The sequence below is a fragment of the Python bivittatus genome, unplaced genomic scaffold (assembly GCF_059951505.1).
Source record: "Python bivittatus isolate LINGU-HERP-01145 unplaced genomic scaffold, Pbiv_v1 ctg000480_np1212, whole genome shotgun sequence".
Taxonomy (NCBI): Eukaryota; Metazoa; Chordata; class Lepidosauria; order Squamata; family Pythonidae; genus Python; species Python bivittatus.
The window spans coordinates 97,437,338-97,454,452 of record NW_028277075.1 but is presented as its reverse complement, the minus strand read 5'-3'; the positions used below and the strand labels follow the sequence as shown (position 1 = coordinate 97,454,452).

General features: G+C 37.5%; 1 protein-coding gene and 1 long non-coding RNA gene across 3 annotated transcripts in view; one reads left to right on the top strand and one right to left on the bottom strand.

Annotated features, from left to right (window-relative positions):
* Positions 1–1,092: 1,092 nt before the first annotated feature.
* LOC148215082 (uncharacterized) lies at positions 1,093–4,412 on the bottom strand. The gene is made up of 3 exons (XR_015797236.1): positions 4,351–4,412; positions 3,343–3,568; positions 1,093–1,978 (listed from the first exon to the last, which is right to left on the bottom strand). It is a non-coding gene; the product is annotated as an uncharacterized LOC148215082 (long non-coding RNA).
* Positions 3,969–17,115, top strand: part of NMI (N-myc and STAT interactor) — a 19,985-nt gene continuing 6,838 nt past the window's right edge. Inside the window, exons 1-8 of one of the 2 annotated variants that reach the window (XM_015887437.3) lie at positions 3,970–4,118; positions 7,693–7,767; positions 7,917–8,075; positions 9,679–9,795; positions 11,890–12,052; positions 13,187–13,293; positions 14,520–14,703; positions 15,673–15,779. In XM_015887437.3, coding sequence (XP_015742923.1) covers positions 4,077–4,118; positions 7,693–7,767; positions 7,917–8,075; positions 9,679–9,795; positions 11,890–12,052; positions 13,187–13,293; positions 14,520–14,703; positions 15,673–15,779 — 954 coding nt within the window. In that variant the 5' untranslated portion in view covers positions 3,970–4,076. Of the gene's footprint in view, positions 4,119–7,692; positions 7,768–7,916; positions 8,076–9,678; positions 9,796–11,889; positions 12,053–13,186; positions 13,294–14,519; positions 14,704–15,672; positions 15,780–17,115 lie in introns of both variants that reach the window. The other variant, XM_088146543.1, reaches the window with a different exon arrangement.

Genomic DNA, 17,115 nt, shown 5'->3' with positions numbered 1-17,115 from the left:
TGCAAAATAATGGAAAAGTACATCCAATATGTTTTATGTTGAAACAGTGGTATTTAAAATTCAAAGAACTTACTTTGGCTGTAAAACTAACAGATCAACAAAATGCTTTCAGAAGTCCAATAATAACTATAAAATGTGTTCCTAATATATTACATCTGTACAAATGTCATTCTGAAGAGAACTACTGAATATGGGTGTTTAAACGAAATATTTGAATATGAATGTATTTCTCTTTAAGATCACACCCACCCACACCCACAAATTGTGTGATGCTTTGGAACAGAAGGCAAAAATGTGTTTTTGACACAGCATCTGTCTTCAACAAAATAGGAACATATTTTCCTGGAATTGCATGGCTGTCCTTGACAGATGTAGTACAGTCTTAGAAAAAGACTCATTTGGTTTAAAGAGTTGCAGGGAGGTGCTCCATATATCTCCAGCATGATCCTAAGATTTTTTTTTTTTATCCAAAACATACATACGTACCCCAAGTGTAATTTTTTTTTTTTGGCCGGTTTCATTATTGGTTTGTTTTCTTATGACTCTGTATTTTTTTTAATTTTATGTTGGGATTTTTTTTGCAAAAATAAAAATTTAATAAAATCCAAAGGTAACCTTTTCTGTCACATCTCATATTATAAGTTATCTTAGCTCAGTCTGTAGTGAGTAATTATTTTTCAGTTAGGGTTTTTTTTTTCAGTCTGTATGTGCATAGAAATATAACAGCACTATTTCATCCACATTTATTTTATCCTGTGTCATAATCCTCTGGCTTGGGTTCCTCCCATAACTATCCATTCATAGATTCTTGACAGAAAAATCATGTCTTTGTTCCTAAATTCCATAATATTTTAATAATGGCAATGTTTCTGCCTAATGTATTTAATATTTTGGTTAAACTGTTCATACTGGAGCAGTTAAGGGACAACATACATTAACATTATTAATGTTACTGTAGAAAATGTTTTATGGAACATGGATTCTAGCTTCATCCTATTGAAAAGCAAATCAAAATTATGCAAAGGAGTGTATCTATTTTTAATCACTAGTTTTATTACTGTTAATATATAACTGCAAAACAAACAGCAGCATACTGAAAAGTCAGCAACTAAAGAATTTGACTCACACATTGTACTAAGCCATAAAACAGAATTTACAAGGCCCAATTCACACAAAATGCTAAACACAATCCCAATAAATCATGTTATGACTTAGTGTGACTTATGAATGTGCTTCAGATAATGAACTACTAGAAGACAGGAAGCCTTTTCTTGTTCTGCTGTGATCTAGAACAGGAGTTGTCAACTTTTTTTGGTATTATTAATAATTTATTAAAGTTATATGAACCTGATTTCAAGTGACTCTGGACAATTTATAAATTGTTTAAAACATTAAAAACAAGGAAACAATAAAAAACAAAAAATGAAGATTAAGACATGGTAAAAATGGATGGGAAGAAAAATCAACCCTCACAATCTAAAGGGGGTTTCAGTCACCCTCGCCAAAGGCCTGGGTGAAGAGCCAGGTCTTCAGGGCTCTTCAAAATACCAGTAAGGTGGGGGCTGTTTGAATCACGGGGGGGGGGGAGACCTAATTCCAGAATGTAGGCATGCACACTTCTGGGGTCCCAATGGATAACATTGTTTAATCAAGGAAACCCAGAGTTTGCCAACCCTGCCAGATTGAATCAGCTGAGCAGATACTATGGGAGACAGGCGGTCCCTCAAGTAACCAGCCCTATGCCATGTAGAGCTTTATAGGTAATGACGAGCACCTTGAATTGCACCTGGATACAAACTGGCAACCAGTGTATTTTGCAGAGCAAAGGTGTTGCATGGGGATACCAAGGCATGCCTATCACTGTACGCACCGCTGCATTCTGGACCAGTTGAAGCTTCCAGGTAGTCTTCAAGGGCAGCCCCATGGCCCTCTTCTGTGCCTCAATTGCCTCTGTGACCTCCCTCATAGTTGCTGTCAACTGGAAAAAAGGTACCTTACCATCTGCACTGTTTCTTAATGTACACTATATCATATAAAGACAAAGTATTTGTAGTAGCTAACAGAAATTATTAATTCTATGCAGAGAAGAAATTAGCAGACGTGTGGGTGTAACAAATTGTTCATAATGGCCGGCAGTTAAGGTTGTGTGGCCCCATGAAAAACTTACTGTGGCTCCCTAGAAATATGGCATGGTCCCCTGGGGGGGCATATGGTCTACACTGAGGACCAGTAATCTAGAAGGCCATGTGACTTCTATGTTTTGCCTGTAGCACCTAAAGTGATCCTTCATTACTAAAGATCAATCACTTCTATATTGACCATATGAAGCACTATTATGGTGTAATGAAAATGACATTCCTGCTGAAAGACACCCGCTGAGAAACAGAACAAAGGGAAACAAGATGAATATAAAAGCACAAGCACATTGTCACTACTGGCTGTGACAACCTGGATGGAGAAGCAAACATTTCCCCACTTCTCGACTTCATACATAAAATCACCTTTGATGCAGCTGTGTCACGCTGATGACTGCCTGATTCATTTTACATGGTCTCTTGCCCCTTCTTTTTTGGTGGAAAAGAAATGCATTCATGGATAGTCATATAAAGTGTCTAGGATATATCTCATCTACACAATGGGAGGCAGCTGTGAGTCCCTCAAACATGTGAACCCATGGCATTTAGCGCAACAGTTTATACTGTAGTTGGGTTCACCCATACTAAATTTAAGAGTGTCCGGTTGTGATTGGCTTAGTACATCATATGAACTCAATCACTGTAGTTTGTAAACAATAGTTTATATCTTTGCATGTTCTCAGAACACCAACTATGATTTAATAAACCAGTTAAACAAACCCCAGCTTGGTATAGTGTACAAGCAAGACCTGTCCTGCATTGTCTGCTCACTATTGCTCAGTATTGCTTGCTTAGGCCCTGTCATTCGATCACTGATTCTCACACTTACATGCAACTGAATTGGGTGGGTGGGTCTACTATTTTCTTTTAAATCAGGCTTGTGCAGCCAAAGCAGGAGCAGTCAAATCTTTCTGCTCTTTATTTTGCCTCCATAATCTCAAAGTTGCTATACTGCAGTTTAATTTGTGTGCCATCAAGTCAGTATTCCTGTAGCTATTTTCCCCCAGGATGAGCAAAGTTTAAATCCTGTGTGACATACAGATTAAATTTTAATTATTAAAAGTGCCTTATTCGTTTCTTGCCAAACCCTAACACCAATGAAATTGTTCTATGTTTGTGTGTGTGTGGGGGTGTGTGTGACAAAAATTGATATATCATTTTAGAGGGCTGAGGTACTGCAAAGTTTGAGAACCAGGGCATTACATACCTGTACTATCTTATACTTTTTAAGAGGAGACACGAGGGGAACCAGACTTGAGATCTCTGGGTCCAAATCAGGAGATCTATTTCTGAGGCAGCTTTCCCTGACCTGCGCCACCCTTGGACTTTGCTTGGCTTCATCTGGCTGGCAATTTTGGAAGCTGAAGTCCATCCCGCTCAGCAGCCATCAGATTGGGAAGGTTGTTCAGTCCCAGAGCGTAATGGCGCCACTGCTGCTCCGAAAAAGGGCTAGAATTAGAAAGCTCTGTGGCCATTTCTCGATTTGCATGCTATATAAATTGATTGATTGATTGATTAAATAAATAAAGGCAGCGCGTTGCAAAGAATACTGACTGGATTCGCCTATCTCACTACGCCACCGTCTTGCTTCATCATTGTTTACTAACTAAACCAGAATTGGGTTCGTACAGCGCATTAGGCCATAGACTATACGCAGAGCTAACTAATCCTATTTCAGCTTGGCGTAGCGCGAAATGCGAACCAGGCTCGCTGACCAAGCCGGACGCCGCCGCGCGTAAATACTACAAACAGATGGACCGAGGGCGATGGGTGGCCCGGCCTCTTTGGCTCCGAGGGAGGTACTTCGCGGCAGGCCATTGCAGGCGATAGCCGCCCCCTCCCACCTGCCCTCCTTGCACGTGATCTGCAGGAAAAGGCGGCTCCGACTTTCGCTTCTTGCTGCTTGCAAGCGGAGGTCCTTTAGCGGGAGCTACTTCGGGCATGTTTGCAAACCTCGCTTGTCCCGCCGGCGGAAAGACCTCTGTAAGTCCATCCATCTGGAAAGTGGGTAGAGTGGAGTGGGGAAGCGCCTGGCCGGCGACGGTGTGTTATACATACTGTACATCGCGGTTCCCCCCTCCAAACAATCCGCTCGCAGAGTGAAAGCGAAACTAAGGTTTCCCCGTGCCGGATGGCGGTGGGTGATTTTTATTACAGAAACAAACGATCCTGTCAAAAGCATAGTTATACATTTGCGATCTAAGGCCTACAATACCTTTTATTTCGGTCCGGTTGGCATGCATTTACTTAACTGGCGTCCCAGTAAATCCACGCTCCGTGCTAGTGTAACTGTACCAAGCGTCCCCCTGCTAACTTCCCCCGGTGTTTGAACTGCTCCAGCACTTAGCGCGACTTCGTTAGTATTATGATAGGGCTAGTATTATGATAGGGCTTCAAGTGACAGGTCTGATCTTTTGCGGAGCTTGGAAGTAAGAAGAAAGTCCTGGAAGAAGGATTTGGCAGAGATTTGCATATTGGGTCAAAAGTTCCATTCGAGGGAACCTTTACTTGGAGATGTGAAGTTTGCAAGCAAAGACATCCGTTGATCTTAAACTCGGTGGCCTTTCCCGCTGCCTACCTATCCGTGAAACTTCACCAGCACAAATTTTGCCGCCCTCCCTCATTGCTGATCCTTATCCTGCCAGTTACTCCAGCCCTCTGCCTTCCTTCCCAGCTAATCAGCCACAATCCTACCAGATGTTATACACCCACCGTTGGCATCAAGGGGAAAATATTACCTTTACACGTAAAACTAAGGAAGACTTAAGACTGGAAATGAGATGAAAAAAATACCATGAGGACAGAGTAGAAAAAAGGTTGCCAGGGCATATTTGTGCCATGGCTAGGTACAAGGGAGGAAAGGTCCACACTCACTCTACTGGATTTTAGGGGCAGCACATAAATTTTAAAAATAAATACTCAGAAAGGAGGATTGGGTCAATGATGCTGCTTACTAGCCAGCATGTTCCAACTTAGTGATTTCCAGATGGGATGGGATGACAACTTCCTGCTTTCATGCTGGCTAGAAATTCTGGTAATTGTAGTCCCCACACATCTAATGATCCACCATGTTAGGGAGAGTTGGCCTGGAGATGAGCATTAGTGGTTTATGAACTTAGCATGCTGTGTGAACCTAGCCAATGGTGGCATATTCAACAAATCATAAACAAAACAAGCTTTGTGTAATGGGGCTCTGCCTTTTTCTTGTTTTACTTATAATAACTGATGTGAGGAAGAATGAAAGTATATCTATTGCTAAAGAGTTCCATCTGACAGGACCCAGGAGATAAACCTTTTCTGCCATGGCTTCCACCCTCTGGAACATCATGCCCCTCAGGTGTGGTTAGCCCCATCCGTGTTAGCCTTCTGGAAAGCCCTTAATATGTTTTTCCAGCAGCCTTGGGGATCCCATGGGAACAGGGAGCCTGCGAGATGGTTGTACTGTGTTTAGGATGTTGGTCCATTCTGCACTCTTAGTTCTATTTATTTTTAATTGTTTTTAATAGTTGTTGATACTTGTTTTAACTATTTTGTTGTATGCCACCCAGAGTCATGGGCAGCTATATAAATTTGATAAATAATATATATAGTACAGCACAGAGGGAGAGAGCAAAGCATTTAAACAGGTGGATTCTCATGATGTGTTTAACAGTCCACAATCAACTGAGTTCACACAATGTGTTAAGTTGTAGATTATTAACCCCAGTGGCTAAATTCACTCAGAAAAGTCAACACATTGAATAAACCACATTTGAGTTTTAAGATATGTGAACTACCCAGTTAATGACTTTCCTAAACTAATAGTTTGCTTCAGATATGAGTGTGTGTGAGTAAAATGGTCTTAAAGAACTGAACTTTACATTTGTGTGTTTTATGATTCTGTTTGTTGAGTGAATGCAGTGTGATGTGCAATATGAATATTCAGATTGCAGAGATTTATCATGTTTGCTGCTGGACTAACACTGGCTGAGATTTTAACCAGCCAATTTGTTAGTCCAAATTTTCAATTTGTTTACTTTCATTTAATTTTCAAAATGTATTTGGATATGTTATTATCTCTCTTGGACATTTACTTCAGGAAGCTGGAATATAAGTTCAATAATTAGGTACAGGAAAAGGTATTACAAATAGATTATATTTGTGGCAGACGTTCCTTTGTGCTGCCTTTTTTAATGCCATCTTCCAGCGGATTTAATAAAGTAGTCTTGCTCATCAAAGGATGAGTATTAGGAATCTACAGACAGTGCTATCATCCTGTTACTGAAACGGTTCTGTGTTAGTTCTGGTCTTGTTCTCATATGCTATACATTTATTTTAAAATACATGTTTGCTTAGGTGAAATGTTGTAGTGACATCTTGGTTAATAAAACTGTTTTGAAAGTGGCTGGCTAAAAAATTGGAAATTATTCTGAATGGTCATATCTGTTGCCTTGTTATTTACAAGGCAACAGACAAAATTATGTCACGGTTTCCCCCTGTCTTGGTTTTAGTGATTCATATTGAACAAAAACCTATGAATGAAAATACTGTAAGGATATTATTTCCTGCAGCATATTTGTATATCTAAGCTTTGTTTTACTTCTAATGGATACAGTGTTTCTGTTTTGTATGTTTTTTTTTCCTGTGGCTTCAGTATTTGATTAGATTTATTTTTGTAAGTTATTATTTATTTGTAATATTATTTACTTGTAAATCTAAGCAAATATTGCTTCCAGGATAGACATATTTCAGTCTTAGAGATGAATTGGACAAAATCTGATTCCCAAACTGACTATAAATCCTAAACATCAAAATTTAACAAAAGTGTGATTTACTATTAATGTTTTAAAAGGTTTAATATTCCAATTATAATTAATCAGTAAATTAATTGCATGGTAGAACAGTAGCACTTGGACTAGATATTATTGTCTGGCGCATCTTGGAGGAAGAAAAAACCTGACTGTGCTGGAAATTGTACCTTAATCTAGTATTATAATGATTAAAAATTAGTAGATACCAGTGTATATGGAACATATAAAACCTAAAATCCCAGATATATTTTGCAAACATCCAAAAATTGCTAAGTTTTAATCAGAAATCTCATTGAGATATTCCAGAGGGACATTCATGACAATACACAAAACATTGACTGGGTTTGTTAGTTTAGATGTGAATGTGAATATATATTTAATCTTGGCATTCACTGTGGTGCATATACAGAGAGCTTTGTTAAATAAATTTAGTAAAGCAAGACAAAATTTGCTTCTGCTAGTTATATAATTATTATAATTGTTTTTATTGTGTACGAAAAATATGAACTAGGCACTTGTAAATGAGATGAAAAATTATATAGAATTGGAAACACCCAAGTCAAGTTTGGTCACTTGGTTCTGTTTAAAGAACAAAAAACAAAAATGTGTTGCCTTTGTATGTATCTCTGATTGGGTAGGATTTTTGTTGGACTTTATTTTTGTAAATAAATGGATTTCATATCTGAGAAAAAATGAAACTCTTGGAAATGTGAAAAACAGCTTTTGGTACAAAATGGAAAGAAACATTTTCCATTTTTGTTTTGTAGAGTATGGAGGAAAGTGAAATTTCCGAAACACCCACTACTGAGACTGAACTACTGAAAGAACTAGAAAAATGGAAGGTAAATTTTATAAACTCTTCTGAGGTTTACCAGTGACAGTTGAGCTGCATATATAGACTAGATGTGGCTGGTTGTTTTTTTTTCCCAAAACCCTGCCCTGTTTGATTGGAATCACTGAAACTGCATTAATAGATTCTTAATTTGCCCAGGAAAAAGTTGAAAAAACTGAAAAGCTAAAGTCTGAAATCCTTGTTTTAACACGTGCTGTTGATGAGAAAAAAAGAATGAGGCAAAAGGATTTGACAGACCTAATGGATGAGAGTAATAGGCGAGCAAACGAAAGAATGAGAATACAGGAGAACCAAAAGGTAAAGAAAGAATTTATCCATGTTCCAGCATTTTAAGAATAGAATTAAACATTGATGCAGGGAAATGTGGAAATTTGCAGGATATTGAGTCAAACCTGCCAAGCTTTTGGCTGGAATGGGTGAGGCCTCTTCTGGGTAGTGTGTGTATGTTTTTGTTATTGCCATCTTTTTCCTCCTCTGTCTTTCTTGTTATATTGTTGTTTTTTCTGTGTTTTTATTTTATGAACTGCCCAGAGTCTGGGAATTGGGTGGTGTATGCATTTAATAAATAAATAAATAAACGTCCTGCAAGCCTTGTTTCTGATGCCTGGTAATTGTGTCTGATCAGATTTTGTTTCACTGAGGAAACTAACATTTTTAGTCCTTGTAGAGAATTTATGTCCTGCAGTTGATAACAAAGTAGAAGCCATCAACTCAAGTATTAACACCATGGTCATATTTTGCATGTTTATTTTCTTAAACGTTAAGACCAAAACGGCAAGTTTGGATTGTAATTGACACCACAGTTTGGAATCTCCAAATTCAGAAATAGATAGTTGGTTTAAAAGTACACAAAACTTTCCATTTAAGTGAGAAACTTGGGTTTCATAAGCAAAATAAAAATGCTAGTGTTCAAACCTTCAGTTTGTCAGCCTAATATGTGGATATTAAGAATTATGCTAAGAATGCAGTATACAACCTCTATTAGCTGACAATATGTTCACTGGGCAAAAAACAGTAAGATCAGCATAGGCACATCCATATGAGAAGGTGTTCATTGGGTGGTGCTCTTCACTGTACAGCCATAAGGTGGGAAACTTTCTGGAAACGTGCATATTCTTGATGACAACAACATATGGAGCTACTGAAAGGCCTTTAGTTTCCTACTAGGACTAAACTGTAAAAGCCTTTGCGTTTGACTTTAAAAACACTGAATTTAAGCCTAAGATCACCTAAGTGCCTTTTGAAAGGACTAAGGAGAGTAGTTTTAAATCATCCTTTTCCCCATGGTCCTTGAAAATATACTCCAGAGCAGACGTCCTTGGAATGGTTGTTGCTGAGAGTTCTGGAAGTCCCACATTTCTGGAGGTTGTGAAAGGCTCCTCCAGGGCATGGAGGAAACCTGGACTATTGTGCAGTAGGTCACGAAGCATTTTTTGGGCACAGAGAGAGAATTGGCAGACATTTCCTGTGTCCTGCTTCCACTAGATCAAAGCCCTCCTATTCATTTCCAAACTAATCCCGTTAATGTTGGATGAATGGCTCTGGGTTTAGCATCTTGCTCTCCTGAGCCTGATAGGTGTTACCTCTGTCCATACTGGGGACTACTAAGAGTTCTTAGTCTTCTTTGCTTGATTTATCTGAAACAAACATAGCAAGATAACTGGACTGCTTAAACACTTCTCTTCATTTGGAATAGAGCTGTGGCTTAATTATATGGGATTTTATTGATCATTCAGATTCAGTAAAATGCTGGAGGTGGTTACAAATTTACGTATTAAAACTTCAGCAAGGGTGTTTTGTGCTCTCCAGCAAAAAAAAAATAAAAAATTGCAAAAACATTTTTTAAAAAACATCCATAAACTAATTCTTAGCTATTTAAGTCTTTTTTCATATTCCACAGAAGCAACTCTCCTTAATATATGAGCAAAATAAAAAGCTGAAAATGGAAACCCAGATCCTTAAGTTGAATCTGGAAACAAAGAAGATGAAATGTGGAGACCTTACCCAGAGCTTTTCGGTAAACTCCTGCGATAATGAGCTGGTGTGCTTGGGGGGATGCAGCTGGGTTGCTTCATGTTTTAAAATATTTCATAAATGGACGGATAAGATTCTTCATCCTGTATTTAAGAAACAATGACTTTACCCTCCTTCCTGGGAATTTGTGGTTTACAAAAAATTAGAATCTACCAATTTTATCTCATTAGACCATTTTTTGTGGCATAAATCCATGGTCTAATAAACTATAGAAATCTCACTGAATACTCCCAAGTAAATAGATGTAGATTTCCTGCATTGTTATAGTAATTGCTCTCACTGTCTTACTAATATATTGTACTAGTGCAGCTATTCAGCCTCAAATGAATCTACTGGGTTCAAAATGAAGGATTAGTCAAGCATCTGACTTGAATCTCTTTCGAATCCCCAAATTTTGCTGAAATTATTCAGCAAATTGGCAAGTAACTATGTGATTTCCTGCTGATTTTTGGTAGGAAAAAGACAGAAATTGCGTTAAGCTTTCCCAAATCCCTCAAACAGTGGACAACAATGAAAATTCTGTCCCTTATACCTTCTACTGATGTCATAATGTCACTGTTTTGTTCTTTTGCCCCCTCAGTATTAACATTTTGTGTGCCTTTGTTTTACAGTTATAACAAAAAATATTAGATTTAAAGGTGGTGCTAATCCATTCTGTATTAGGATATGTTCTTTTTTAATCTAATTTTGAAGACCCTGGTTATTTATTTTTTGTTGTTGTTGATTGCTAATGATATATTTAATAAAAACAGTTTTTGCATTAATAAATATTAATTGGCAGCCTATCCCGTTGGAAATCCAGGTAGCCTGGAGAAAGTTATTTATACAACTATCTACTCTAAGCTGTTTTCAGGAAAAGCAGAATGCTCTGTAATGCTTTTTTGAAAAGAAAAAGTAATAAAGCCATGGTTGCATAGGAATTTATTGTTCTATAGTTAACATCAAGATGAGCAATCCATGGATCACCAAATGATGTTGGACTATAATGTCCATCAACCCCAGCAAACATGGCCTGAGGTCAGATTTTGAGTATTGTAATTCAAGAACATTTGAAAAGAGTCATTACAAGTAGTCCTCACTTAATGGCAGTAATTGGGACTGACAATTCCATTGCTAAACAATGCCGACGTAAAGCGCGACGTCACATGAATGCACCGACTTATGATGGCAGTTGCGGCAGTTCCAATTGCTCTTAATTAAATCCTGTGTGGTTGTTAGGTGCAATGTCATGTGATCGCCATTTGTGACTTCCTGCTGGCTTTCCCATTGACTTTGCTTGTTGTAAGCTGGCTGTGAAGGTCACAAATGGCAGTCATGATTGTGAGAATCTGTGATCATTGTAATTGCGAGCTGGTTGCCAAGCACCTGAATCGTGATCATGTGACTGCAGGGATGCTGCGATGGCCACAACTGTGAGGACTGGTCGTAAGTCTCCTCATTCCGCACCATCATAACTTAGAACAGTTGCTGAATGAGTGGTTATTAAATGAGGACTACCTGTAGTCAATATATGTTTTATGTAGTGATTATGGAAAATACAATCACATGTGAACAAACTGAGTTATATGAGGTTTATTATAACAAGCCAAATAAATTAGGGGAACTACAATGATAGCAGTGGATTCTTCCATGCTTATCATTTGAGGACTATTTTTAACCATAAGTTCCACATTTCAGTATAAGACAAGTGAAAACATTATAAAGGGACTAAATGCCTGATGTTATCCTAAACTGGGAGGCATGCATACACTTGATTTGAGGAGAACATTGAAAATCTCTTGTGTAAAACCCAAGTAATAGGACTGAATTTCTTGATAGTTTGCTGGAGCTTATTTGAAGTTTCTTTATCCTATTTACATTGTTATTCCTGCTTCCAGTGCTTGAGTAGTGAACCTAAATACTTAGTTCCTGACAAATGGGAGAGGGTGGGAAAAGCAGCATTTCACTGATATGACAAAAGCTTTCTTTATGGTCTTATGTGTCACTGAAACCATCTAGTAGGTAAATAATACATTTAATTACATTCTTTTGCCTTAAAAATTGTCATCTCCATTTAATATTGTTACTAAAATTTCAGCTTAAGAAATGCCTACCTGAAAAAAAAATGAAGTTTGTGCACCTGAAGGATGTCGAGGATGAAGATGAGTATATGAACATGTGCTGCGATTTTCATGTAGCTACAGAAATCCCAATCATGGTGAACCAGGGAGAAGCTCTCATCCAGTTTGAAGAAGAATCAGGTATGGAGTGCATATTCAAATGATGTATTTCCTCATTTTTAAATAAGGGAAGCTGTGTTAAGCAAACTCTTCATTTTTCTGACAACAAAGGTTTAGGATCAATTCAAATGTTACCTGCCACTTGTGGATTTATCTTAACCAATATATTTTGATGCTTGAAGCAGAAATTCTAACCTCATCATCCCCACTGTAAAAACAATAAAGTAATTTATAATTTGATACTCTTTAAAGGTCCCAAACTCTGTCAGTCTTCCTGTAGATGGGGCAGCTGTGATATTGAGTGATTGGGTTCACACATCAAATAAGCTAGGGCTTGCCTAATAATGAATTATCTATGAGTGACTGGGTTCACACATCATGCTAAGCTTTGAACAAGAGGAAGGCTTTTTTTTTTCCTGGCAAGAAACTGCCCTTTCATATTTTGGGGGAAATGGCAAAAGATATACTTATGTGGCAAGATCTTAATTTTTTTTCTAGTTTTTTTTTTAAATATGTTTTAAAATTTTATTTTTAAATTATGTTAAATCTAGTTAAGGCTTGCCATTTTTGTCTTTCCTGCCTTTTGAAAGTTGTACTGCCAAAATCAGGTGATCCAGTTAGAGGGCCAATGAAAAGGGAACTTAAGGCTGGCTGTTTCCCACCTTACTATGACCTATAGGTTGGGTTCATATGCTAAACCAAATTAGATCCCATTATTACATAGCATGATGTGTGAACCTAGCCAGTGTTGTGGTGAAAGTATGTCAGTACCAAGGAAAGTAACATTGCCCCGATTGCTGAATTATGAATATTCTAGTTGTTACTGGATCTATCAATACTGACCGCAAGAATGGAAAAATGCAGCCTTTTCGAGAATACTTCCTTCAGGGATCTATTATCCTGTTATCCTTGGCAAGAAACTTTGACCATTAGAGTGACCTAATTGTATGGATAGTGTTATGTTTGAGTTGGGAAACCATGCAAAACTAGCAGTAACACTGAGAACAAAGAAGCCCAAATCTTAGTTTCCTATGTCAACAAAATTTACTGTTGAAACCTTGACTTTCCTCAAAGTTGTTGATTACATGTCTCATGTGAAGTTGAACTATTTAGACAATGTTCAGCATGGAAACCTGTTAACATGTTGTCCTTCAGTTGCTCAGCAGCTGATTACAAAACATAGCCATATCATCAACCTGGAAAATAAGAAGGTTGTTTTGGAAGCCCGTCCTGTTGCTTTGAAGAGGGGAACAACATTTGAGGTAATGGCATCATCATGAAAGATTTAAACATATATCAAAATAACGTGAACTCTATATATTCTGTATTGGTAACTAGACCTCCATGTATAGGCAGCCTAATAAGTTTAACTGGCTTTGCTTAGACCTATATGGATATAAAGACTCTCATGGTTGGGATTTGGTGAATTTGGAGTGAAGTGTTTTCCCCTTCTATCATTTTTCCTAGTGCCATAGAAAGAAGGCAAGCTTTTTCTTTGAATTTTTTATTTTTTTCCAGTTATGTACCTTTCTAGATGTTTACATCTGATTCAACAAAATATATATATACAGACATACTGTATCCTTTTTCCTGAATTGGTCTTGTTATGACACTATGTTTTAATCCAAGCCAAATATTGGATTAAAACCTTATTGACAAGGATTGTCTGTAGGTCTAATTTAAAGACCATTTCATGAACATTCTCTGTTAAAGATGAACTCTGCATGCTTATTGGCTAAGACAGCTTCATTGGCCTACCATGGATTTATCTTCTTGGCAACAATATGGAAATAGGTTGCCATTGACTTCTTTCAGAATGTTTTTTTGACTTCCCGATGTCAAGTGTGTGCAGCCACTTGTTGTGGCAAACTTTGGTTGTAACACATACTATAGTTGGAAAGTAACTGAATTCCTACATTACCCTAATGCATGGTTTGTTTTCAATGATGGTTTGTTGAATAAACCATTGTAGTTGATAGCTCATATTTAATGCTAATCCATTATAGAGCCTGGAGGAAGGAAAATCTATACTAATTTCCCTAGCTATTGACCGGGCATACCCACCACATTGAGCTATAGTTCCATTATGCTTTGCTGAGTAAACCACAATTTTAGCTTAGTATGTTGTACAAATCATCACACTATCTCCAGCTGTTACATTCTTTCCTTAAAATCTGAGAAATGATTTAACTCTTGACCATTACAATAAAGTTTTTAATGAATAATAGCTACAGTATATCCTTTGTATAGTTCGGCCTTCCCTAGCATGGTGTTCTCTTGCTATGTTGTGTCCATAACTCCCAAATTTCCAGCCAATATGGCCAAGAAGAATTCTAGGAGGGTCTAGAAAGAAGGCCAATATAGTTAATGAGAAAACTTGCTTCCCCATCAGAAATTGTGCTATGGTCATGGCATGTTTTGAATAGTTGCATCCATGGATTTTCTTTGATATGTATAATTTTGGGACTGGCTTGTATTGTTTTTCCAGCTCCATGTTAAGATCTCTCAAACGAAGATTTATGTTTCTAACATCCCAAATGTAAATATCCACATGGAATGGATGAGAGACAAATTGGAGCTGCTTTTTTGCAAAGCTAAACTGGGTGGAATTCAGAATATATCTTATGATCCACGCTTCCAAATGGCCATCATTACCTTTGCCCAGCCTATAGGTAATTTCTGCCAGTTTGTTTTTAGGATATGGTCTATTATCACCCTTGTTTGTAGATTAGCATTGCTCACTTGACTTCAAGCACATAATCTTAGAAGAAACTAATTACTTAAATCTAGTCCCAAGTCCAACTTGGTTTTGGGATAGAAAGCACATGGATCACGATATGGAATAACTTTTGCTTAAGGCTGACTGGGAAGAATGCATTTCCTGAGGATCTCTCTATTTTTAAATTATATACGATATCCCCCATCATTCTGTCTTGACTATTTTATTTACACCTAGCCAGCACATTGTTAATAGCATGTCCAGTCTTCTTTGACAGTTGTCATCAGAAGGTATTGCTCGTTCTGCAAGTAGCTCTGTGGATACAAAAAAATTTCACTCCCTACTTTTGAGTATCAACACTATGCCATTCTTTTTCACTAGAATCCCAGGTAGCCTTCCACAACTTGATGCTCTCCAGATGTTTTAGAAAGCAAACCACCACAGCTGTTGCCATGCTGGTTAATGAACAAGGAAAATTATAGTGTGGTGTATCTGGAGGTACCAGGTTGGAGAAAGCCAATTTAAGGAAAAAGTGAAACTCTTAAAGGAAGTGCTACACAAGATTTTTCTGTTAATTTTACAGTTCATTTGTTTATTTTGGACTTAATTCCCCTGGACCTTTGTGAGTTACTTGCAGGTAGACCTATCTAGAATTGCATTATTATTGTGTTGGAAAAAAAGACTTGCAGTGAGTATTTGATTAGTATATTTGCCTTATAGTCCAGTCCGCTAGTGGCTTGCACTGAAGTAAGCACCCTTATGTTCCATAATTAATGGCAAACTAGTGCTCCCGAAATAAGTATCTACACTCTGAAGTATATGTGGAACTAATGTTTAGGGTTTAATTTATTTAAAATTAACCACCCTTTTTCAGATGTGCAGCTCTTCATATAAATCATGTTTTTTATTATTTTTATTCTAGCTCTTAATAATATCATAAGGTATGGACAATGCTGTATTGATATATTTGGACAGATTCATCTCCTCACTGTTTCACCTGTCAAAAATTGTAACGTGGAAAAAGTTCAGGTAAGTAAATATTGCCAGGTTAGCTACCTGGAAGGAAAAATCAAGCAGGGCAGATAATTCAGCAGCTGAATGAACCCATTAAGCTGTGGTTTGCTAAACCGTGGTTTACTGAATAAACCACAATAGAGCAGATTTGTACAAAACATTGTACCATTAAGTCTCGATTTACAAACTAGTGGATGGGTTGACACAACATGATACATTAAAATCAAAGCATACTGCAGTTTAGTGTGATGTGAGTCACTGAGTTCAAAGGGACTTCCTTTGGAATAAGGTTTATAGCCTTTTTAATAGCTGATATATTATTTCCCTACTTTCCAGATAACTTACCTATTATATTTCCAGTGGTTGGAAAATGTGTTCTGTGGGTAAGCAATAGAACTGACTTCCTCAGCATTAAATGTATATAGAATGAATTAAATCTGCTTACACCATTACATCAACCATATATGGGCTGCAAAAATCTGGAGAGCTGTTAGATGGGTCTTAAGTAGGTGTAAAACCTCTTTGCTGCCAACTACTGGTTGTCTCAGGTTTTACACTACAGATATGGTAGGCTGAATACCATCAAGCACTTGTGGCGGTTTGGTAATGGTTAGGTCTCCATGTTTTCTTCCATTTAGTGAAGGTTGGTTTATGTTGCACACTGAATTAAAATAAATGTTAATGAGTCTGATTATACTATTGTACTTTCTGCCACATGCTGCTCTTTAACCAGGCTTTGTAGTTTACTGCTGTCTAAACCCGAAAACTGCCATCATTTTGGAATTCTGGAAATAGGGGTTGTATCCAGGGTTTGACATAGATTACAAGGCCAGGTTTTCAGACATTACAAAGGTAATTGTGTTGGGTTCAGACAGTATTGTAAGCTGTGTAACATGGTCAGTGGTATCCACCCACTGGGAGGTAAGAATTAGGTTTTTTAGCTTTGCTGATTTGCAAACATAGCCTAATTCACTGTTAGAATTGCTGCTTTTTAAGCAGCTGCTTTATTTGGGTCAGAGTCAAGGCTTGACAAGAAGAGACATGCTGATGATCACATTAGACTCAAAAGGGGAAAATGTGCCATGACCCTTATGGAGTTTCCAATATAGAAGAGTTATTTTCATTAGGATCCCAGCAGGGGAGCAAATGGTTAATTTCTCAGCCTTTACCTGCTGTGATCCTGTAATACATGGGTGTTTTTAAAAAGGGCATGTGGAGTGCAGATGCAATATCTACAGTCACATTTTGTTGGTTCTTGAACAGTGTATTTATATTCTGTTACCAGTAAAAATGAAAGAAAGATTGTTATCTCTTAGTGATGGCACTTCCAATTTTAGCTTTCCTTAAGGAA